At 40.7% G+C, this 24,307-nt stretch overlaps 1 protein-coding gene across 1 annotated transcript; it reads left to right on the forward strand.

Annotated features, from left to right (window-relative positions):
- The first annotated feature begins 1,156 nt into the window (after positions 1-1,156).
- On the forward strand, positions 1,157-11,125 carry unc45b (unc-45 myosin chaperone B). The gene is made up of 20 exons (XM_031755286.2): positions 1,157-1,289; positions 1,904-2,065; positions 2,157-2,193; positions 2,307-2,482; positions 2,725-2,814; positions 2,907-3,074; positions 3,208-3,373; positions 3,535-3,705; positions 3,799-3,970; positions 4,089-4,389; positions 6,979-7,073; positions 7,524-7,665; positions 7,747-7,887; positions 8,003-8,130; positions 8,321-8,387; positions 8,766-8,879; positions 9,033-9,148; positions 9,703-9,820; positions 9,917-10,072; positions 10,466-11,125. The coding sequence occupies exons 2-20, from the start codon at positions 1,904-1,906 to the stop codon at positions 10,736-10,738; spliced, it is 2,793 nt and encodes a 930-aa protein (XP_031611146.1). The 5' UTR covers positions 1,157-1,289; the 3' UTR covers positions 10,739-11,125.
- Positions 11,126-24,307: the final 13,182 nt, after the last annotated feature.

Below are 24,307 nucleotides of genomic sequence, written 5' to 3' on the forward strand. Positions count from 1 at the left end.
TATGAAGATGAAGGCCAGACAAGGTAAACATTTGAACACAGTGGCCTGCATGAGTTGATCATAACACAATAAGTAAGCGGAGCCCCACAATACCACTGTGGGAAGCTGAACGATCTGGTGATGTTGGAGAGGACAATCCGGTCTTAAATACTGCAGTGGTGATGAGACAACACAGCTGTGTGAATAACCACTGCAGCTGCTGAGACGCATGCTTCTCAAAACCTCCAACCAACCACTGAACCTGGGACAGAGTAGGTGGAGAGAAAGAATGAGGATCACTGGTCTTCAGGACAATGACGACTCTTCTTAAAACATATTTTTATCATTTGGCGTGTGCGTACTTGCTCTCACATTTTTCCATGCAATTTGCAGCAATCATAATTTCTATTTTAGATGTTTTTAATTTCTCAAAGTGTTCACAGATTGTTCCCTTTTTTAATGTGTAGTGACTTGTGAAACCAGAGCACTTCTTCATTGGAGCGTCAAAAACATCTTAGGACCTCTGTTGGGTGTGTGTGTGTGCTGAGAGGATACCAGTTGCAAGAAGTTATAAAACCATAGAGGGGACATGCAGCACAGCATTGGACATTTTTGAGAGGATTGCTGAAAACCATTTGAGCGCACATTCAAAGGATGTAAACATACACACACATTTACACTTGTCTTTCCACCTTAAACCCTGAACTCTCCCCCTAACCATAAAAACTAATTGCTTGATTCAATATCAAACCTTATGTATGTGCTCTTTCCAGAAGCTACCAGATTCTACCAGGATCCCCCCACACACACACACACTCTTTACCCCCCTCATCAGGCAGTTGCTGGTGAGTTCTCAGCTGTCTGTGCCCTAAATAGACCTCATCAGGAGCAGACCACCTTCAAGGGGTTACTCTCCACTAAATTACCAAATGTAAAGTTGTTTTTTTTTTGGGGGGAGCTTTGGATCATTCAACAACCCTTAAATTATATGTTTTTCAATGCAAGTAGTCATAAACATACACCAATCTTAAGCACAAAGCTGTTTGTTGGGGGGTTTGTACACTGTGGAAGGAACCCCTTCTGTCACTGGTGCTCCACCTTAGTTCTGTCCCACCTCCTTGAGAGTCACTATAAATATAAATTGCGATACTGGTAGGGGGAGGTAACATATGACAGATAAAGCTTGTAAGAAACACTCGGGACTACAGGTCCAGATCATCTACGCAGACGAGAAAAAAGAATAAAACACAGAAGCAAAGAACAAAGAAGAGGACTGAAGAAGAGAGACTCAACAGAGATACAATATAAAGGTACAGAACAGCTTCCACACAGAGCCGTGATTCTCTTTTGAGGGACACTCAGGTATGCAGAGGTACTTAGTATAAGGGTAGACTGTGGCTATCAGGGGAGCAGGTGGAGATAGTGTCGGTCATCTAGGAAAGTGCCATTTGTCTCTAGGCTCAGACTAGGGTGGGAGATCGTGCCCAAATAAGGCCTGAGGGGAGGCCATTTAAAGTTAGAGATAGCATGTGCATGGCCATTTTCTACAGGGGACCCAGGTCAGTGGGACAGGGATTAGCAAGAAGGTGAGAATGAAAATAATTTCTAATTGTATGGTAAATTATTTTCATTACTACTCTGTCGTTTGTTTGAATGGTGCGTCTGTATAACTTTGAACTGCTTGCACGCTTCTTTTCTAACACAGTTTAACGAGACAAAAAGAGTGAGCCACGATCATTATATGTTCAGCTTGTTTGACATATTTGTCTTTCATCCAGAGAAAAAGTAAAAAGCTTAATTTAAATTTGATTGGCAGAATTTGTTAAAGTAAGCTTTGCCTGGTGAGCACAATAAAACAACACACAGGTTTGATTTTACATTTCATATATACATAAATATATATATTTTCCAATTTTTTTGCCAGATGGGAGACCCAATCCAGTTAAAAGAGGAGGGAAACAAACACTTTCAGGCAGGCGATATCGACAAGGCCATTGAGTGCTACACTAAAGCCATCAAGGTGTGCCAGGACAAAAAAGTGCTGGCTGTGATTTACAGGAACAGATCTGCATGCTACCTAAAAAAGGTAAGCACTCTGATATGGGACCAAAACTATATCAAACAGATTACGCTTGCAGGTTCACTGACAAACTGTCTGTGATTGTTTTTTCTTATAGGAAAACTATGCTAATGCAGCATCTGATGCAACTAAAGGTAGAGTAATACTTTAAGAACTTTGAACAGCTGTAAATATTCAGTCAACAGCAGAACAAAAATCCATAAATGAAAGCTAGTCATTAACTTCAACCATTTGCCCTCATCCATAGCGATTGATGTTGATGCAAAAGACATAAAGGCTTTGTACCGGCGCTGCCAAGCTCTGGAAAAGCTGGGAAAACTGGATATGGCTTTCAAAGATGTGCAGAGGTGCGCCACGCTCGAGCCAAAGAACAAAACCTTCCTGGAGACACTCCGCAGACTGGGAGCAGAAATCCAGTCCAAGGTCAGCATTAGGCAGATACAACTGCACACAGAGCATAAAACAGCATAAAACTACATATACTACTTAACTAACTGCAATAAGTATCCATTAAACTCTAACATACAAGTAATCAGCAGGCTAAACACTGAAGTAATTTCCATTACTGTTCATGGCCATATCACCAAACAATATAAAATGTAGTCTACATATCAGGAGCTTAGAGGAAATGATCATTTATAGTTGCATTTTTTTTCTCTCCACAGTTGAAAACTACATTTTCCACAGATTCGAGGGTACAAAACATGTTTGACATTCTCTTTGATGAAGAGAGCGAAAAGGACAAGAAGGAGAAGGTGAGGACTTTCCAAACATCCTATTTCTATATTTGTTGTGGCAACAAAGGTCATCTGTGATTTTCACACAGTCTAACTTCTTCAACCTCTAGGCTGCCAACAACTTGATTGTTCTTTCGAGGGAAGACGCAGGAGCAGAGAGAATTTTCCAGAATAATGGAGTGACTCTGCTACTCAATATGATCGAGACTGGCAAACCAGAAATGATCCTGGCTGCTGTCCGTACGCTGTCAGGAATGTGCACAGGACATAAGGCTCGCGTGAGTCATGGTGCATGCAAAGTGAAACTTTCAAAAACTCTTTATAAATATAATAAACTCCCATGCCCATGTTACCAGATGTATGATTTGCTTCCCATTTTCCTTACAAAACCCTTTACACTTACTCCAACAGGCCATGGCCATCATTCAGATGGTGGGTGTTGATAAAATGTGCAGCATCATGGCTCTTGACAATGAGGAGATTGCACTGGCAGCCTGCAACCTCTTCCAGTGCATCAATGATTCCCTCACTGGTGGAGATACACGAGAATATGGGAAAGAAGCAGACCTGGTTATGGGTATGAGAGAATAATTATGTGTAATAAGTATCAGTTAGATTGTCTACTTCTTTTTTTTAATCCTTACTCCTAAAACCACAGACTTCATTGAAAAAAGGGCTCTTCTATTTGTGGTATTTTTCACTGTACTATTGACTGATGGACAATGTGTCTCCCCACAGATCCATCTAAAGACTTGAAAACTATTCTTCTTTCTCTGCTGGAGATGGTTGCCAGTAAAAAGGTGTCTGGCCATGGCAGAGACCAGGCATTAAACCTCCTGAGCAAGAATGTACCTCGCAAAGAGAAGAAGGAGCAGGACCATTCCAAAACCCTTTTCACTATTGACCATGGTGAGCCCGACACCTGATTCCCTAACAGATTCCCTAACACAGGCTTTTTGAGTGATACTAATCATACAACATCTGTTTTTGTTTTTTCTTTAGGTTTGAAAAAGATCCTCAAGGTTTGTGGCCAGGTTCCTGAGCTGCCAGACCAGTTGCCCTTGACAGAGAATACACAGCTGATTGCCAGCGTGCTCCTCAACAAGCTCTATGACGACCTTAAGTGTGACCCAGAGAGAAACAACTTCAGGGACATTTGTGACGAATATATCAAGTATGTCCATGAAACATTCAGTGTTAATAAAGACACTATAAATGAGGCCCAGCAAACATATCTTGTGTAATAATGCGATTTTTTTTTTTTTCCCTAAATCTCCATTCATTTTCTAAAGATCCAAAATAGACCCCAAAGACATGGACAAGACCATTCATGCCATCAATTGCATCTCAGGGCTGCTGCAGGGACCGTTCGATGTCGGTAATGCTTTAGTTGGTCGGCAAGGCATCATGGAGATGATGGTGGCACTGTGCGGCTCAGAACGCGAGGTGGACCAGATGGTTGCAGTGGAGGCCCTGATCCACGCCTCCTCAAAGATGAGCCGTGCCAGCTTCATTATTACAAATGGTGTTTCACTACTCAAGGATATCTACAAGCAGACCAAGAATGAGAAAATTAAAATACGTGCGCTGGTGGTGAGTGTGCCAAAATGCATCCATCCATCCATCCTCATCCGCTTTATCCGAAGTCGGGTCGCGGGGGCAGCAGCCTAAGCAGAGAAGCCCAGACCTCCCTCTCCCCAGCCACCTCCTCCAGCTCATCCGGGGGAACACCAAGGCGTTCCCAGGCCAGCCGAGAGATATAATCTCTCCAGCGTCCTGGGTCTGCCCCTGGGCCTCCTCCCGGTGGGACATGCCCGAACACCTCACCCAGGAGGCGCCCAGGGGCATCCTTGTCAGATGCCCGAACCACCTCAACTGGCTCCTTTCGATGTGGAGGAGCAGCGGCTCTACTCTGAGCCCCTCCCGGATGGCCGAACTTCTCACCCTATCTCTAAGGGAGAGGCCAGCCACCCTTCGGAGGAAGCTCATTTCTGCCGCTTGTACCCGCGATCTCGTTCTTTCGGTCACTACCCACAGCTCGTGGCCATAGGTGAGGGTCGGGACGTAGATCGACCGGTAAATTGAGAGCTTCGCTTTTACACTCAGCTCCCTCTTCACCACGACGGACCGGTGCAGCGTCCGCATCACTGCAGCCGCAGCACCAATCCGTCTGTCGATCTCCGGCTCCCTTCTCCCATCACTCGCGAACAAGACCCCGAGATACTTGAACTCCTCCACTTGGGGCAGGAACTCATCCCCGACCGGAGTGGGCACTCCACCCTTTTTCCGGCTGAGAACCATGGCCTCAGATTTGGAGGTGCTGATCCTCATTCCCGCTGCTTCACACTCGGCTGCGAACCGTTCCAGTGCGAGCTGGAGGCCCCACCGATGAAGCCATCAGAACCACATCATCCGCATAAAAAGCAGAGATGAGATTCTGAGGCCACCAAGTGAAAGCCCTCCGCCACTTGGCTGCGCCTAGAAATCCTGTCCATAAAAATTATGAACAGAATCGGTGACAAAGGGCAGCCCTGGCGGAGCCCATCACCCACCGGAAACAAGTCCGACTTATTGCCGGCAATGCGAACCAAACTCTTGCAACGGTTGTATAGGGATCGAATGGCCCGTAACAGTGGGCCAGACACCCCATACTCCCGCAACACCTCCCACAGGACACCCGAGGGACACGGTCGAATGCCTTCTCCAAGTCCACAAAACACATGTAGACTGGTTGGGCAAACTCCCATGCACCCTCAAGTATCCTCGAGAGGATAAAGAGCTGGTCCAGTGTTCCGCGACCAGGGACGAAAACCGCATTGTTCCTCCTGTATCCGAGGTTCGACTAACGGACGAACTCTCCTTTCCAGCACCCTGGCATAGACTTTCCCAGGGAGGCTGAGGAGTGTGATCCCCTGTAGTTGGAACACACCCTCCGGTCTCCCTTCTTAAAGATGGGGACCACCACCCCGGTCTGCCAGTCCAGGGTACTGCCCCTGATCTCCACGCAACATTGTAGAGGCGTGTCAACCAGGACAGCCCTACAACGTCCAGAGCCTTCAGGAACTCGGGCGGACCTCATCAACACCAGGGGCTCTGCCACCGAGGAGTTGTTTAACTGCCTCAGTGACCTCGACCCCAGAAATTGGCGGGTCATTCCCTCATCCCCAGACTCTGCTTCCTCCTCGGAAGACGTGTCAGTGGGATTAAGGAGGTCCTCAAGTATTCCTTCCACCGTCTGACAATTTTCTCAGTCGGCGTCAGCAGCGCACCGCCAGCACTATACACAGTGCAGGTAGAGCACCGCTTTCCCCTCCTGAGACGCCTGACGGTTTGCCAGAATCTCTTCGAGGCAGTCCGAAAGTCTTTTTCCATGGCCTCTCCGAACTCCTCCCACACCGAAGTTTTTGCTTCAGCCACTGCCTGAGCCGCATTCCGCTTGGCCTGTCGATACCTGTCAGCTGCCTCTGGAGTCCCACAGGCTAACCAAGCCCGATAGGACTCCTTCTTCAGCCTGGTGGCTCCCTTCACCTCTGGTGTCCACCATTTGGTTGGGGATTACCACCACGGCAGGCACCAACCACCTTGCGGCCGCAGCTCAATGCAGCAGCCGGCAATGGAGACGCTGAACATGGTCCATTCGGACTCAATGTCCCCAGTCTCCCTCGGAATGTTGTTGAAGCTCTGCCGGAGGTGTGCGTTGAAGATCTCGCGGACTGGGGCCTCTGCTAGACGTTCCCAGCACACCCTCACTACGCGTTTAGGTTTAGGGACCAGACAAAGAGCGATTCAGAAGACCCGTATGAAAAGAACATCGAGGGAACAGTTTACCCTGCCCGGGATAGGGTTACGGGGCCCCGCCCTGGAGCCAGGCCCGGGAGGGTGCCCGAGGGCGGCGTCTGGTGGCGGGCCTTAGTCCATGGGGCCCGGCCGGGCACAGCCCGAAGAGGAGACATGGGCCCATCCTCCCGCAGGCCCACCACCCGCAGGAGGCGCCATAGGGGTCGGGTGCAATGTGTGTCGGGCGGCGGCCAGGAGCGGAGGCCCTGGCGGACCGATCCCCGGCTGCCAAGACTGGCAATAGGGACATGGTGCCAAAATGCAATAAAAGCTTAATTTGTGTTTTTTTCTTTTGTCTCAGGGTCTGTCTGTCTTTATGAATACTCATGCATCTGTCCTCTCCAGGGTCTCTGTAAACTCGGTTCAGCAGGAGGCGATGATTACAGTTTAAGGCAGTTTGCTGAGGGCTCCACAGAGAAGCTGGCCAAGCAGTGCAGAAAGTGAGTATTCACAGAGACTCTGTACTAGCTATATGCTAACAACAGTAATATTTAAAAAATACGATAAACAACCTTATAGAGCAAGGATGTTAGAGTCATTTTACATAGTGGGCAAAATACAGCCCACTTTGACTGTCCTGCAAGTATAAAATATGAAGTTTTCATTAATTCAAAGAAAATGTCAGCTTTTGAGTTGTTTAAAAAAAACAACAACCCAAAAGCTGACATGTTTTTGTCATTTACTTGTTTTTGTATTACTTAATTACTTGAAAATACAGTTAAAAGTCTATGCACTCCTTCACATTTGCTAAGGCTGTCTAGTGGGCTAGACTGGAGTCTTTGCTGGGCCAATTCTGGCCTCTGATCCAAGTGTTTGACACCCCTGCAGGCTTCATATTTGTCAGGTTGTCACTGCAATCAATGATTCATGATCATTTTTGACTTTTCTAGGTGGCTCTGCAATCCCCAGATTGATACCAAAACCAGGAAATGGGCTATCGAGGGTCTTGCATATCTCACTAATGATGCTGATGTAAAAGATGACTTTGTGGAGGATGAGCCTGCCATGCAAGCCATGTTTGAACTGGCTAAGGTACGGAAATAACAACCTGAGAAAAACTCAGAAAAGACTAAGAAGAGACCAATAACCTCTTCCTTTTCTCTGTGTTTTTAGTCCAGGGATAAGACGATCCTATATGCAGTTGCTTGCATCCTGGTTAACTGCACTAACTCCTATGAAAAGAAAGAAATTCTCCCTGAGCTGGTTCAGCTGGCCAAGTTTTCAAAACAACATGTACCTGAGCAACACCCCAAAGTAAGAAAAGAATGTAAAAGTCAGACCTAAACTGATGATTCAACAAACAGAACAGGAAATGTCACACACACATACACACACACATATACACATATGATGCTTTTTTTCTTGTCAGGACAAGAAGGACTTTGTTGAGAAGAGAGTGAAAAGGCTGCTGAAGGCCGGAGTCACATCAGCTCTTGCTGTCATGGTAAAAGCAGACAACACCATCTTGACGGATCAAACCAAAGAGATGCTGGCAAGGTGGGAAAGAAAAAAAAAGAAAAACAGACTGATGAGGCATAACAAAATTTGTAAAACGAAAGCACACCCTGTAGCTTACTGGAATCTTACTGGGACATCTTGTGACGTTTGTAGTCTAGAGGGGAATTCCAGTTTGGTGACAGCTGAATAAATGACATCATGACTGTTTAACACATTTTTTAATCTTTAGGGTTTTCTTGGCCTTGTCAGAGGATCCCAGAGATCGCGGTACTATTGTTGCCCAGGGTGGAGGAAAGGTAAGCAGTTTGAAAAAAAAAAAAATCAAAGTAGACTTGAATTTATGGGCGATGTGTATATATGGGCGATTGTGGCTCAAGAGTTGGGAGTTTGCCTTGTAATCGGAAGGTTGCCGGTTCGAGCCCCGGCTTGGACAGTCTCGGTCGTTGTGTCCTTGGGCAAGACACTTCACCTGTTGCCTACTGGTGGTGGTCAGAGGGCCCGGTGGCGCCAGTGTCCGGCAGCCTCGCCTCTGTCAGTGTGCCATTTACCATTTATGGTGCTCTATAAAGCCACGGTTAGATACATGGTCAGAGCAAGCATGTCAGGATTTGTACTGATCGACTTAAATTGTATGTTACTGTTATTTAGACATATAAATGTGGTTCTGCCCTCAGGCTCTCATTCCACTCGCTTTGGAAGGAACAGAAGCAGGAAAGGTGAAAGCCAGCCATGTCATTGCCAAAATAGCTGCCATTTCCAACCCAGAAATCGCCTTTCCTGGTGAGAGGGTAAGACAGAAGCTCCTTTGTTTTCTACAGTTACAGTTTTTGCCCGTGGGAATGATTTTTTTTTAATGGTTTACATGAAAGTGTTTAGACTTGTTTTTACTTGTGAGTCTGTGTCATACCTACTCAGCTCTCACATCTTTTATTGTTTCACAGGTGTATGAGGTAATACGTCCATTAGTGAACCTCCTTCACACAGACAGAGACGGCATGCAGAACTATGAAGCTCTGAGAGGTCTCACCAACTTGGCTGGTTTCAGTGAAAAACTGAGGTGAAATTTTTTTTTTTTCTTTTTAAGATCACATGAATAAATCGACACTGTGACAAAATGACAAGATGTCATTTTCTATACAACAGTTTGTTACATTCTGCAGATTTTTTCATTTTCAATTATAACCTTCATCGTAAGCACGGTGGCACGGTGGTTAGCACTGTTGCCGCACAGCAAGAAGGTCCTGAGTTCAATTCCACCATCAGGCCGGGGGCTTTCTGTGTGGAGTTTGCATGTTCTCCCCGTGTTTGCGTGGGTTCCCTCCGGGTACTCCGGCTTCTTCCCACCGTCCAAAGACATGCAACTTGTGGGGATAGGTTAATTGGATAATTCAAATTGCCACTAGGTGTGAATGCGCGAGTGAATGTGAGTGCGAATGGTTGTCTGTCCCTGTGTGTTAGCCCTGTGACAGACTGGCAACCTGTCCAGGGTGTACCCCGCCTCTCGCCCTATGACAGCTGGGATAGGCTCCAGCGCCCCCCGCGACCCTGAAAAGGATAAGCGGAAGCGAATGGATGGATGGATGGAATTATAACCTTCATCTGTTTTTGTAGAGTGAAGATTGTGAAAGAGAAGGCTTTGCCCGAGATTGAGAACTACATGTTTGAAGAGAATGACCAGATCAGATTGGCTGCCACTGAATGCATGTGCAACCTGGTGACATGTAAAGAGGTAAGGACAGCTGCAAACACATAATGATGGAGGGCACACAATAAGTAAGCAATCCAACAGGTTGGCCGGAAATGAAATGAACTCCATATGCTTTAGGTGCAGGATCGCTACCTGGAAGATGGCAACGATAAGCTGAAGTTGCTGGTGTTGCTCTGCGGCGAAGATGACGACAAACTTCAGATAGCTGCAGCTGGAGCTCTGGCCATGATCACGGCTGCTCAGAAGAAGCTGTGCACCAAAATGACTCTGGTGGTATGTGCAACAGTTTACTACAGCCCACCCCCATCTCTGATTTTTCTTTTTGTATAGAGATATCACATAAATGAGATAACTTTAAGATGTACTCCTACAGTTACATGCATAGTAGGTTTTTGGACAATAACACAGTTTTGCCTCTGTTACTGCTAAAGTGTATATACAAATATCTGTAATTTCTAAACAGTTCATGCAACACTTTTGTTAAATCCCTGTGAATTAAAACTAAAAGTCTGCACTTCAATCACACCTTCACTGTTTGATCACAGGCAAAACTACAAAAACATATCACTGTCTGAAAACTTACAGAGTCAGGTGTATATTAGCCAATGATGTTTATGTTTAAAAAAACACAGTGTCACTGACAGAGTACCTTATCCGTACCAACAGACTTCCCAGTGGCTTGAGATCCTGCAGAGGTTATGCCTTCACACCAATGCTCAGGTTCAACACCGCGGTCTTGTCATTGTTTACAACATGCTCAACTCAGACAACAGTGACCTGGCTAAGAAACTGATAGAGAGCGAGTTACTGGAAATCCTTTCAGTGGTTGGCAAGGCGGAGGATAATCCGAAGAGGCAGGAGGCCATTGATGCAGCACGCACATGTCTGGTCAAAGCTATGGATCTGGGTCTCATCAAACCTTTCACCAGCCCTTCTTAAAGAAAAAGCCAAAGATCAAAGGACATTCTCCCTTTTTCCCCTCTGTTAAACAGAGATTTCCCCCCCAAATAACTGTTTTTTCATATAAGTGATTTTAGGAGTCATCACCCTGACTCCCCATCTCTAAATATAACCCCTCACACTGTGAAGTAGGGATTCTTTTTATATATACAGAAACGAGTAAGGGGTTGCGTGATATACTAATCATATATGGGGTGGGGGTTTAAAGTGATTGGTTTGTGATAAAGCTGTAACTGTGTCTAAATGTTTAAAGACTGATGCATTTACATGTGTTTATATTTTGCCATTTGTGTGGTTGATGAGCCATAATACACCATTTAAATAACACCTAAATGTTTCAGTGTCTCTTTTTCTATTCTAAACTCAGTGCAAATAAGCAGCACAGACTGAAAACATTAAATCAAACATCTTTACAGATTTTTTGAACAAACAGCATCTTGTATCTACATTAATAAATCTTTTGTGAATTATGATTTGAAGTAAGACTATCATTCAGCCCGAATAGCTATATGTAAATAGACACACTGTAAAATATAACTTGTTGTTTCAACTTAAAAATATCAGGTACAGGGCTGCCTTAAAATTTTAAGTTAAGTCAAGAAATAGAGTTTGTTCTTATAACACAACCAATTGTTATCTTAATGAAAAATCACATGTTGTCTAAACTTTCGTCTTAGTTTAGTTGACTGAGATTTGTTAGTCAGTTCAACTCCTTTAATTGTCATTTTTACTTGGGAAAACCCTTTCAGCTAAATTAAAATAATCTATTGTTTAAACTCTTGTCCTAGTTCAGTTGACTTGGGTTTTTTAGTTAATTCAAATACTTTAGTAGTTCTTTTAACTTAGGAATCTATTTTAGCTTAACTAACATAACCTGTTAGCTAAGTTGATTTAAGTTTATTAATTAACTGAGCTCCTTAAGGTAGCTGAGTGAACTTGTAAATCAGTTTCATTTTAATTATCAGAGTTGATTGACTGGATGTAAAGAAAATGTGTATTAAACATCTTAAGTTTTGTTTTGTTGTTTTAGCTTTCTAACATCCATTTCAGCAAAACTACCTGTTAGGTTTATCTTAGATCTCAGGTTTAAATATCTACATTCCTTTAAATTAATTTTCTGTTGTTTACAGAAAAAAAAATAAAACCCCACAGATTCCATTAAAGTCTATCTGATCATTTCATACAGAAAGTTTGTTTTAAGAACATGACAAGACAATTACTCATGAGCACCCAACATTCACCATTTATTGTGCCATCTTAGTCATCTGAGAAACAGAAAAATCAGTGACGTAGCTCATCAGGCTCACAATCCATCAAAACTCAAAGGCTGCTCCCTGTGAAACAATAAATTTGAACTTGGTCTTGAGCCCAGTTTGGGTGAAGATTAAATTCTGACCAATACTCTAGGAGCAGTAGTGATTCTTGTGAAGTAACAACATAAAGTCTGCATTAATGTAATGTATCAACGGGACACTTGCTATTTTAGAAAAGTTATTCTTTACATTTGCAAAATTTTTAAACTTCATTGTGCTCAGTCACACCTGCTAGCATAAAACTTGAAATATTAAAATAGTACAAAACCTTTGATAAGTGACAGTAAAGATCAGTTTATAACAACTAAGACATCAAACTCTTGTATTTGTCTTCGTTTACAATTGCAACAAATTCCACAGAACCAATATCTCTGAAAATGAGTACATGCTTCTGAAACATTTGATAATATGGATATTTCAGAAACATTAGTTTGAGTCTGCTCAATTGCAAAACAAAGGAAAAACTACTGACTTGCATGAGATAAGCATCTGCAAAGTCCACCATTATATTGTTGTTCACATAAGTTTCTTAAACCATGAACAAATGAGTAATTATCTAATCTGGAATGTAAAGTGTAGTCATTTAGTGACATACAAAAGTGAAACATGAGAACTTGCAAGAATAAAAAAACAAACAGTAAAATAAAAACTGTCCTTAACACTAAGGCAATTGTATGCTGTGAGCATACAATTACAGTTCTGCATGGCTTTCTGCAAGAGTCTGTTTCTTAGACCATGCACTAGTGAGATGCACTGCCTTCCACCAATGTTCATTAGGATGTTCTGAATGGCTTCAAAGATGTCCTTAAGTTCCTTTGGATAGTCTATGTTGAGGGCAAAAAGAAGGCCCATCAGCATGGAAATGGCACTTGAGACATCCCTCAGATTAGACAGGATTACTGCCGCCTCAAGGACAACCAACACATCGATGATGTCTTCTTCTTTCACCATCACAATGCCAACTTTCATCCTCTTAGAAAACGTGTCTTCAATACCTGTCGGCTATAAAGGGTTCAAAGACAAAAAACAAAACAAAAAAATTACACAATTACAATTACACAATATCCGTTGTGCTTAACAATTCATGTCTTTCCAAAGAAGAGCCATACTGATGCTTTGGATGATGGTGATTGGCTTTGGGTAACACTTATTAGTTGTTAAAGTTTTTCAGAATGAGATATGCACCCCATGTTACAAATCCATTTCTTGCTTTAAACAAAGACCATGTTCATAAATAACTGAGCATGTCTTCAATTGCAGAATTCAAACAAAATTTTCAATTTAAATGGTAAATGGCCTGTATTTGTATAGCGCTTTACTAGTCCCCTAAGGACTCCAAAGTGCTTTATACATTCAGTCATTCACACACATGGGTGGATGACTGAATCGTGACTCAAGAGTTGACAGTTCGTCTTATAATCGGAAGGTTGCCGGTTCGAGCCCCGGCTCCGACAGTCTCGGTCGTTGTGTCCTTGGGCAAGACACTTCACCTGTTGCCTACTGGTGGTGGTCAGAGGGCCCGGTGGTGCCAGTGTCCGGCAGCCTCGCCTCTGTCAGTGCGCCCCAGGGTGGCTGTGGCTACAATGTAGCTTGCCATCACGAGTGTGTGAATTTAAATCTACTTATGCTAAATATTGGCTGTGCTCTAAACCAAATCTGGCTGAGAATACATGAAATGTGCAAACTGCAGCTACACTACAGGATCAGATTATGGCTCCATAGACAATGCTTCTTTAATCAGTTTATTGATTAAAGTTTATTTTTCCCCTAATATTAACAGCATGAAAAAAGAGCATATAGACATGGCTGAACAGGTTGCATAATTGGCACTGAATATCAACATCCACCTTTACCCAGCTGCCCAATGACTCTCGGCCAGTAACCTTTAATTGCTTACCCAGTCTACACAGTCTCTTTTCCAGGGTCCAGGACATTTCACCAAAGTATTGCCCCCCACAGCTGTAGCAGTCACTGCAGCCCCTTAAATATCCTAATATCGCTGCCATTACAATATACAATGTGAGAAATCAAACGTAAAGCTGAAGTGAACAGTACAGCAGCGAAATGTCAAAGACCCTGGTGAAGACATGAATAAACACAAGACACTAATAATATCAATGCTAGCTTGCCAGTTAGTTTCTCTGAAACCCAGACCAAATCCAGTGTCAAAGATCTTGTAATAATACATTTGGTGAGGAAAAAGTACATATGTTATCATGTGGCATCTATTGTTTCATAGATGCCACATGTTTCATTTAAAATCCACTGTGGTGCTGTCATTATTAAATTTACTAAAAGAAACAATGCTAACCTTCACAGTCTTGAAAGTGTGTGAGGGATCTTCCTTTAGAAAATGAGGTCCTCTGTCCTCTTCCTTTGTGTAGGGCTCTGGTCAAAGAAGTCAAAAACAAAACCAAAACATTTTTTAAACAGTGTTTATGAAGCATGTAGACAGCTCCAAATTCACAGCTTTTTGATACATAATTCCATCAATATATGATTATCATTGGAGATTTTGAATCAGGCTTATCAGGACATTCAAGCAGAATATGATATCCAACCTACCACCAATATACATAGATTCTGTAAAAGTTACCACACTAAATGTCCAGTTGTGAAATATGATGACAGACTTTACTTATCAGCTTTCTTTCAATGAGTTCATCAGTTGAACTGGATAACCTAAAACTTAAACAAAGGAGAACATTTCGCAGTTGAACACTTACATCATCACCGAAGCATTTTATGAGCCTAGTTAGCCCTCCTATGCGCGCTCTTGATTTTGTACAGCTCCACGAACCTCTCCATAATGGTCAAGCACAGCAAAAGGAACCCTTTCAGGTCAACAGATGTAAGACGGGCAAATTCTGCTTCAACCTGAGCAATAGAAGAAGAGGGGTGGAGAGTACAGGCAGAATAAAAAAAAAAGATTCTTTGAGACCCAAATTTAAGCAAACAGTCATCTGAGGCCCATTAGAGAAAACACAAACACACACAAAAGCAAACAAACAAAAGATGCACTTTACCTGCCGTTCAGCAAACAAGGAAGTTCAGAGAACAATAAGCTCTGTCTTGAAATCTTTTAAAGTAGAATGATTGTGAAAATGACTTATGTGATGTAAAACTTTAGCAAACATGCGATTAAAAGAACACTGAGTAAAAGGACAAGTAACAATTTCCTTATTCCTCAGATGTTTACCTTGATGAGCAATACTGTTTTAGTCCAACTGCCTCGTTAAAGTTACACAACAGGCTTTTTACATTAAAGCCAGCAAGTCCATTACATACTCCCTTTTTAGATCTGAAATACTGTGCAGATTCTGTGTATATGTAGTGGACAGCAATTTACCCAAAAGAGCACAAAGTTTGCAAGTCCACCTCATTTAAATGACAAAGACAGATGTGATCATCTAGACCTGTGAAAATAAATTAATGACAAACTTGCAGTTATGGATGTTATTACAACCACAAGAACCTAAACAGTCTGCTCCATTGCTTTTGTTAATGAATCATTTGTTGGTAACACATCTGAATATTTAGTTTATGCCACCTGCATGTGATCATCAATAGTGCCATATTACTTCTTAAGAAGTACCCTGACACTACAATCTTTATATCATTTGTTCTACAGAGCTATTAAGTTACAATATAATCTGTGGTGATTCCAGTATGACAAATGCACAAATTGTAACTTACCATTTGACTCCACTGACAAAAATATATCCCCAGCATCAAGTTTGGCTTCACAGACCTAAAATAAGTAAAATAAAAATATATGTTATAATTATATTGTTTTCGCCATTTATTCATGTTTGCCAATTTTCTGACATATAAACAATGTTAGTTTTGTTACAATACAGAGAATGCAGTTTAATTATAAGGTAAATTATGAAAAAAAAAAAAAAAAAAAAAAAAAACTTCTGCAGTATACCATGCCAAAAACCAGTGTCTCTGATGCCAATTATTTTATCACTACAGCTCTTTTAGTATGGAAACTCACACAATCTAGTCATACTAGTCACAAGAGTTCAAAAATAAGTTAAAATGGTGAGCTGTTGTTAAGCATAAAGCATTTCAGGGTAACAAATAACTGCACAATAGAATTAAAGCAAAAAATAAACACACTGGAGGACTATCTGATAAAAACTAATATAATGCTGGTTTGTAGACCATATTTTGTCTCAGTCCTCAGTGCACTCTTGCAGCTTAGCATGCAGCAGTTAATAACAACTTAAGTGATTACATAGGGGTAAACAGATGACAACAAGCATCGGAGTCCTGCCAAAAAGTTCTTTTTGAACCCAGTCAGTTATTGGAAATATTGCCAAAATGAACTTCCACCAAAATACAACAGCCTGTGAACTTGAAAGAAATTTACAAGTACAGAGACAATATGAAATAAGCTTTATTAATTAGCTGAGTTAGCTTGCTAATATCGCAACAGTGGTTGAGTGCACAACCTTAAAGCTAGCGGCACAATACTTGTGATTTGGTCAGTGCCACATTAAACCCATAAAAAAGGCCACATGTCAGTTTATTAGGTCAAGTTTGGTCATGACACACAAGCTGGACCTTGTCGGCTAAAGTTACATTAGCTAAAGCAAACATTTCGGTAAAAGAGAAAAAACACACATCATGCCATAAATTCAAAACATGTTCCAACTTTTGTAGCTCTCTTTCCTTATAGTTATAACCAATGTTACTCACCTTGAAAGCATATTCCAAAGAAGACGATTAGAAAACGTCCAAGTAAAGTGAGCATGTCTTAACCGCCAATTCCCCATGATGCACCTCGGTAGCAGTCACGTGAGGCAGTTTTGAATCCTGCCGTGCTCAACTTACCCACATTGTCAAGTTCACATAAGTTGCTGATTTAGCTGGACATGAGTTTTCAAGTTAGCTTTTTTTGGTGTAATTGGGACGTTTTTAACTTGTAATTCTATGTTATAACAACAACTTCAGTCATCTATCGTCAAACTGATATAGAATAATATGTTGAAATAACAAACATCTAGAATTACATTTTACAGTGCAAGAATCAAACATTTATATTTGGCAAATACAAATTATTAGTTTTTTGGGCACGTTTTAGGTTTTCAATTCAAAATTCAAAATGAATAACTATGAAATGCAGTACAATGTGTAACTTTGGAGCTCTGATTCCTTGTTTTTACACATAAACTACCACATGTTTCCAGGTAATTGGTATGTTTCCTTCAATATATATATACTGAGTGCCAGCTACGGGTCAATGTTTAATGCAGCTGACGTGCAGCAGTCTGTGTTCTGTTGCAGTTTATTCCTACAGTGTCCACGTTCACCCTGAAGACAGCCTACACAATCAAATGACTTGCTCTTCCTAATTTGTGTTTCTTTTTCATTTTAAAGTATTTTATTTTAGCGTCACTCTCCTTTCACTGTTTTTGTCATTATGCTGTATTTATCTACATTTGATGTATTTGAAACTTTAAATGTCCACTAGGTTTCATTAATCCACAGTGAACATGAAACATAACAAAGTACATCAACCTCTATCATCTAAAAAAAAAGAGTCAGTACCATGAAGGCTACAGCAGTAATAAACACTATATGCATATGTAGTATATTTACTTTACTATACATTCTTGATTTTGCATGGATATAAAAACCTGAGATCTTTTCGTTTCAGACTGTCCCTTTGTAACCATGGTTACTTGAAGAACTTGAAGAAAGGAAGTGCAACAGTCCGGCAGCCCAACATCACTCTCAGCCTCTGATTTAATAATTTCAACATCACAGATCTGTGATTATTTCTCGTTGCTCACATGATGTTCCCATAAAGTCTTTAATGAGTAATGAATTTGTTGGTCAGTTCAGTGAGAAAATGGACATGTGATGTAGCACTTTAGAGAACTGAGAGCCTCTGATTGTGTGACAACTGAGCCAGTGGCAATCTCATGCCCTGTGCCCCACATCTCCTCCTCTCCTTGTCCCCTATGATTGCCCCCCCCCCCGCCTTTTTTTTTTTAATAGCATTTTACAACACCCTCAGTTTATAACCGCTCACGCCCATTCAGCTGCTCTGTGTTGGACCTTGCAGAAGTGGTCGGTTGTGATTGTTTTTTTCCGATTATTTTTTTTTTTTTTCTTTCAGGAGGTCAGAAAGGAGGTCTGCATGTTTCTTTTCCTGATTTTAGGGGGGATCTACATACATACCGGAGCACCAGTGACAGCAGCAAACTATTTAAAAACTCAGTCCCCAAGATGAGTGATGCAGATTATGACATGAGGAGCATGTCTTATCATGTCATGACATGTCTTACAGTCACTCTTAGGAAAAAGAAGGATTCAAACTGTGTTTAAACAACTTTGCCGTTCAACATGAAAGGTTGTTTTGTCTTGGCAGAGGTGCTGCTGTTTACGTTTGGACTGTTTGCGCTGGCCTTCGCAGCAGGTGACTCTGTCATTTATGTCTTTCTCAATATATATAGATATATATATCTATATATATTGATTTTTTTTTTTTTTTACTAACTTTTAAAGCATGTCTGGATCAGACCCCCCACCCCAAAAAAGTATACATGCGTGAGTAATTCCGATATTTTTATTTCTGTGTAACACTTTGTAAACTGTTTTTAAGCTGCTATGAAAATAAAACGTGCTATCATGCAGTACTGTCATGGTTAAATGAAAGTACATTCTCTGTCAGTTTCTAGGTTTTACATATCATTATTATACATATATACATAATAAAAATATCTAACACTTACCAAGCCTTAAAATCGGGTACAACCTGTGATGAACAACAACATGTGTGAAAACAGATTTTTACAAACCCATATCATTTGGGTTGACTGCATAAATACTCATGCCCTTAAAGAAATTGACATAATTCGACAGAGGTTCAAATAGTTGGTGCTCGCTGTCAAACAGTTTGCAAAGGAGATCAGGTGAGTGCAGAGACTATAGTAGTCTGGGGGACCTCTTATATCCTATGTTTAAATTCAGGCACAGCTGAGCTTATTGTACTCGTTCCTAAAATTCTCAGGAACATGGTGTCTACTTTGACTTGGAGTCATATTTGTCCTATATTGGCTTCTCTGCATTTGCTCCAGAATCAAATTTAAAATCCCTCTCATAACATACAAGGCCTTAAATAATCAGCCCCTTCATATCTTAAAGACCTCATAGTACTTCATTATCCTTACAGAGCACTTCAGTCTCAGACTGCTGCCTTACTTGTGGTTTGTAGTTTTCAAATGTAGAATGGGAGGCAGAGCCTTATGCAACATTTTGTGCCAGTAAAAATATATTTAATTCAAGAAAATATATAATAATTATAATATTACTCATTAATACTTGACATACAAAACCAACATTTGGTGGTACTTTTATTCATCTATCCCTGGTTCAGTCATGTCAGGTATGTTTATATATAGTGGCAAATGACAACAACAGTCACCTCATTGTTCTTCATACTTTAGAGAAAACCCCAACAAACATTTTGCCACGGTGGGAAGGGAAACTCCCATTTACAGAAAGAAACAGCCTCATGTAGGCAGACAGCCCCCACAACTGGCCAGAGTGGGGGAAGAGAACAGAAAAGCTGAGCTAAAAGATATGCTCCAGTGGCATCTGATCACGCGGGTTGTGAAAAAATGTGGGGGAATAAATACTCAGTACGTCACAGTTTAAATTTGTTAGAGTACTGATTAAGTAACGGAGTGGTGCATTTCCATCAATTAAAACAATATTAAATTGACTTCTCCCAAATATAACCGTGGAATACTTTTTAAAAAGAGCATTTCAGAGTACTAAATGAAAAATGTTAAATTAAAATATTTTTTAAATGCATTTTTTTGCGCATGTTTGTTTAATGCAAAGCAGTGATGCTTGCAGACTTCTTTCACATTCACAACTGAGTGAGTCATGCAGCGTTTCTGGGAGGGCCAAAACCACACTTAAATGTAGGGTTAAACAGTGAGTTTCTTCAGACTGTCATCAAACTGTGTAAGAGAAGAGGTTTCCAGCTCAAAACCGATTCTGAAGCGTTGGTGTTGAACATGAGTAGTAAGTCTCTGATTCATCACTTAAAGTTAAAAGTGCTCATACTCAGAAAGGCTCAAATTTTGTTTCTATTTTTCTCTTCATAGACCTGCTGCTGTTTACTTTTGGACTGTTTGCTCTCGCAGCAGGTGACTGTCTCATTCAGCTATACTAATCTCAAGATTTTTTTTAAAAAGTAGCTCATGTGAGATGTGTTATGGATTATCTGTGTGGTGTTACAGGTGGAAACAGTGTGCAGGTGTTTTACTGCGAGCCTGAAAAATGTGCTCTCAGTGTAATTAGCGTGTATTGCAACGATGAAGCCCTGCTCAATAACGGATCCATGACAGAGTGCTCTGGTCCTCCTCCACACAGAGCTGTCTGTCAGCATGATGGTCGAGCATTTGTTTCCATGTCTGGAAATGCTCATTGTGAATTTGAAGGGAATAGTGGATACATCACCACAAAAAATTGTTCAGGTATTTACATTTTTTAAAGTTGTTGCAATCATTCATGCCTCTCTTTAATTTTTTTTTATTTTCTTTTTCTTTTTTTTTGTCATTGCACTGAAAATAACAGATTTCTTTCACTAGTGTCAGAAATTTGGCCAGCTTTGGAAAAATCCAGAATAGCCCACTTGTGTGTTCAGAAAGATGGCAGATGTTGTAGAATTTTTAAGCTCTTATTCAGGTTTTGTTTACTTCCATTTGTACTTAAACAATCTCATAAAATAACACTTAGTTCTGGTCATGCTAGAGGAGCTGCATGAGGAAAACAGTGGATTAAGGTGTGCCACCCTTGCTGATAATGGTCAAAGATTTCCGGTTTATTCTGTGTCTGTATCTTCTGCATCTTTTCTACTCTTACTAAGTCGACTTATATTTATGGAACGCTGATATATACGTAACCAACAACAGTGAAACTGATGCCACTGTTGATAACTACTTTCTGTTAGAAGATATTCCTTTACTGAAGATAAACTTATTTTCTAAACTTAAAATGTTGAAACTTTGGTTGTGAAAGAAATCCCAACCAAAAAGTAACCAAAATTAAGAATATGTCAAATCTAACTTGATAATGTATTTGTTATTTTGCATAAATTGATAAAGGAAACATTTGAAATGCTTACCATTTGTAACAGAATTACTAACAGAATTACTCCAAGAGCGCATCAGTCCCTCATCCAGAAGGTCAAAAAAGAACCAAGAAAAAATGTAAAGAATTCCAGGCCTTACTTGCTTTTGTGTTGTCCTCGGGATTCCCATATACGGGAATCCCGAGGACAACAAGTATACTTGTTTGCCATTCACCTAGGGACCATTTTTGACCTGAGGACAACACAAGGGTTACGTTCAGGTTTCATGATTCAACAATAAGAAAGAGACTTGGCAAAAATGGCATCTGTGGGTTCCAGGGAGAAAACCACTGCTGACCATAAAACCCCCACAAAAGGCTCGTCTCATATTTGCCACATAACATCTTGATGATCTCCTAGACTTGTAGGAAAGTAATTCTGTGGACTGTCAAGATAAAAGCTGAACATTATGGAAGGTTTGAGTGCCGTTACATCTGGTGTAAAACTAACACCGCATTTCATAAAAAGAAAACATGGTAGAGGTAGTGCACTACACTACACTTCTTTGCTGCTTCATTAAAACTTGCTGTAATTGATGGATCCACGAGTTCTGCTCTCTATCAGAAATTCTGAAGGCGAATATCCAGCCACCAGTTTGTGTCCTGAAGCTCAAGAGCATTTAGGTTATGCAGCAGGATAATGATCTCAAACCAGCAAGACAACCTCAGAATGACTCAAAAAATAAAACAAAATAAAACAACAAAACTGACAATACCTGTTGGCAATGACTGACTCAGTCAGGAATTGCCAAATCATGACTGCAGTTGTTGCTGGCAAGGGTTGCACAACTGATTATTAGGCTTATAGTGAAAGTACTTTTTTTTACACACAGAGCCAGATAAGTTCTGATAGCTTTTTTTTCCACGATAAATGAAATCATTTCCTCTGGGTATCTTTGTCTAATATTAAAATTTGTTTGATTATCTGAAACATTTCAGTGTGAAAAATATGGAAAACAACTAAGAAATCAGAAAGGGGGCAACGACTTTTTGACTGCACTGTATAAAATACCTTTTTATGTTATAGAGTTATATTTATTCTGCCATATAAACCGTGAGCTGACTAATGTTGATACTTACTGCAAATAAGAATCTGACACAATGTACATTTTCTTGACCAAAACAGTGACTTTTTTGATCTCTCTGATTTCTCAAATAGACCTCAGCAACCTGTGCTCTTTCACTAGAAGTAAGTACAGACCTTTCATCTGCTTATCATTATTTTAATTTTTCACTAAATGGAAATTCTTCCTTTCTATTTAGCAACCAAATCCTCACCAACCCCAACGGGTTTTGGAAGTCTTGCGGAGGGCCTTACGCAAACTCATCTCATCATCCTCATTGTAGTAGTTTGTAAGTTCTGACCATTAGTTGTTTTGGCTGCATGCTTCACATTTCTCATGTTTCTGAATCTGCACCTAATTAGCTAGTAAATCTTTAAGTGCAAATACAGCTTTTATCTAGTAACAAATTCATGATTGTTCTTCCACAGGTTCACAAGTACTACTAATAATATTAATAATACTACTGGGACTACTGATACATTTTTGAAACATGTTTATGAAACCAAAGAGAGAGCCAAATCAGAAACAAAATAGGTTACTGAAATAAAAAACTAGTCATTTTAATGTCTTTAGCTAATGGGATATCTTTCTTAATAATATAACCTTGTTTCAGCGAGCCTGGTATGACTGTTCCCCTAAAAGAGGCCTGCAGTCAGCTGTGAAAGGTTAGTGAACATTAAATACACTTACAAACTGTATAGATGGAACTATTCTCATTTTAATTGACTTTTTTTTGTCTCTTTAGACTACTGATCAATAAGTTCATACAACCAAGGCTCAAGCCTGACGTGAACCCCTGCTGTAACACCAGCGTCACTGTCTATAGTGAAGTTTTACATCACCATGGACCGAGAGAGTGCCAACCGAGGAAGAAGCCCATTCTCCAAAACAGACACCTTGAAGACTAACTGAAATGCCCATGTGGACAAACCCAATGCCTTTGGGAGAAAAATGTTATGGTTACATGAGACAAAGACTTAGTTATTTGGCCTGAATGATGAGAGGTATGTTTGGAGGAGAAACAGTTAGGTTTTCAAACCTAAGAACATGGTACTGGCTATCAAGCATGCTGGTGGTAGCACCATGCTTTGGGGCTGTTTTTCTGCCAGTGGTACTGGTACATGATACAAAATGGATGGAATAATGAAACATTAGGATCACCTCCAAATTCATCAAATTCGCTTAAAACTTGGACACAACTGGGTGTTCCAACAGAGCAATGATCCCAAGCACACAAAAAACTGGTTGTGGGTAAAAGAAAGAAAATTTGAGAAGTATTCTCGCTCTTTGCCACGAAAGCAACCAATTTAAACGAAATGTCAAGAATAGTTTTTAAGATACAGATAACTGACCACTATTCTCTGTCAAGAATTGTGGTCAGTTATCCAGAATTATCCTTTTGGTAGCCAGAATTATGGCATCTCTTCAAGGTTTCAATTTGCTAACGTACATTTAAACAAACATTATTAAGCATAAATAATATTTGTATATTTGAGGGGGGTGTATATTTGAGCCTGTGTGGATTAGAGAAAATGTAATCCACTTGTGCACTTACTGTTTTTTTAAGTCATCAAAAATGTATGCTGTGCAATACACAGCATACATTTTTGTGTCAATCATTCCAGCCTGGAAAAAGAACAGTTCAAACAAATCATTAAAAGCACAGAATTCCCGTGACATTCATGCCCATCATGAGTGCATCTTAACTTCTGGCTTGATTGTGCTATTTGACATGATAGAAAGGGAAATGTTTTGGTCATTCCACCTCATAATGGTTCAGCTTTTTGTATGAATGGAGGCATTAACAATAAACAATAACCCAAATGTTGTTGCCAAGTGGTTAGATATATTCCATAGTGTTTCTTAGATACCTTACAGTTGTTTTTTCAGTGGAAAAAGAGATTTTGGACCATGACTGAAGTCATAAGCGCGGCTATTAATGCACTTGGGAGCACAGTATTACTGGGTATGCTCAGATGCTAAGTAAAACAGCATCCCCATGTGGCTGTATA

This window comes from Oreochromis aureus, linkage group 12 (assembly GCF_013358895.1).
Source record: "Oreochromis aureus strain Israel breed Guangdong linkage group 12, ZZ_aureus, whole genome shotgun sequence".
NCBI classification, from domain to species: domain Eukaryota; kingdom Metazoa; phylum Chordata; class Actinopteri; order Cichliformes; family Cichlidae; genus Oreochromis; species Oreochromis aureus.

Excerpts from the sequence above, each read along its gene's own strand:
- unc45b (XM_031755286.2), top strand. The coding sequence starts at position 1,904 with ATGGGAGACCCAATCCAGTTAAAAGAGGAGGGAAACAAACACTTTCAG. Across the intron at positions 2,194-2,306 it reads AGCATCTGATGCAACTAAAG|CGATTGATGTTGATGCAAAA; the intron begins GTAGAGTAATAC and ends CCTCATCCATAG. Across the intron at positions 3,075-3,207 it reads GCACAGGACATAAGGCTCGC|GCCATGGCCATCATTCAGAT; the intron begins GTGAGTCATGGT and ends TTACTCCAACAG.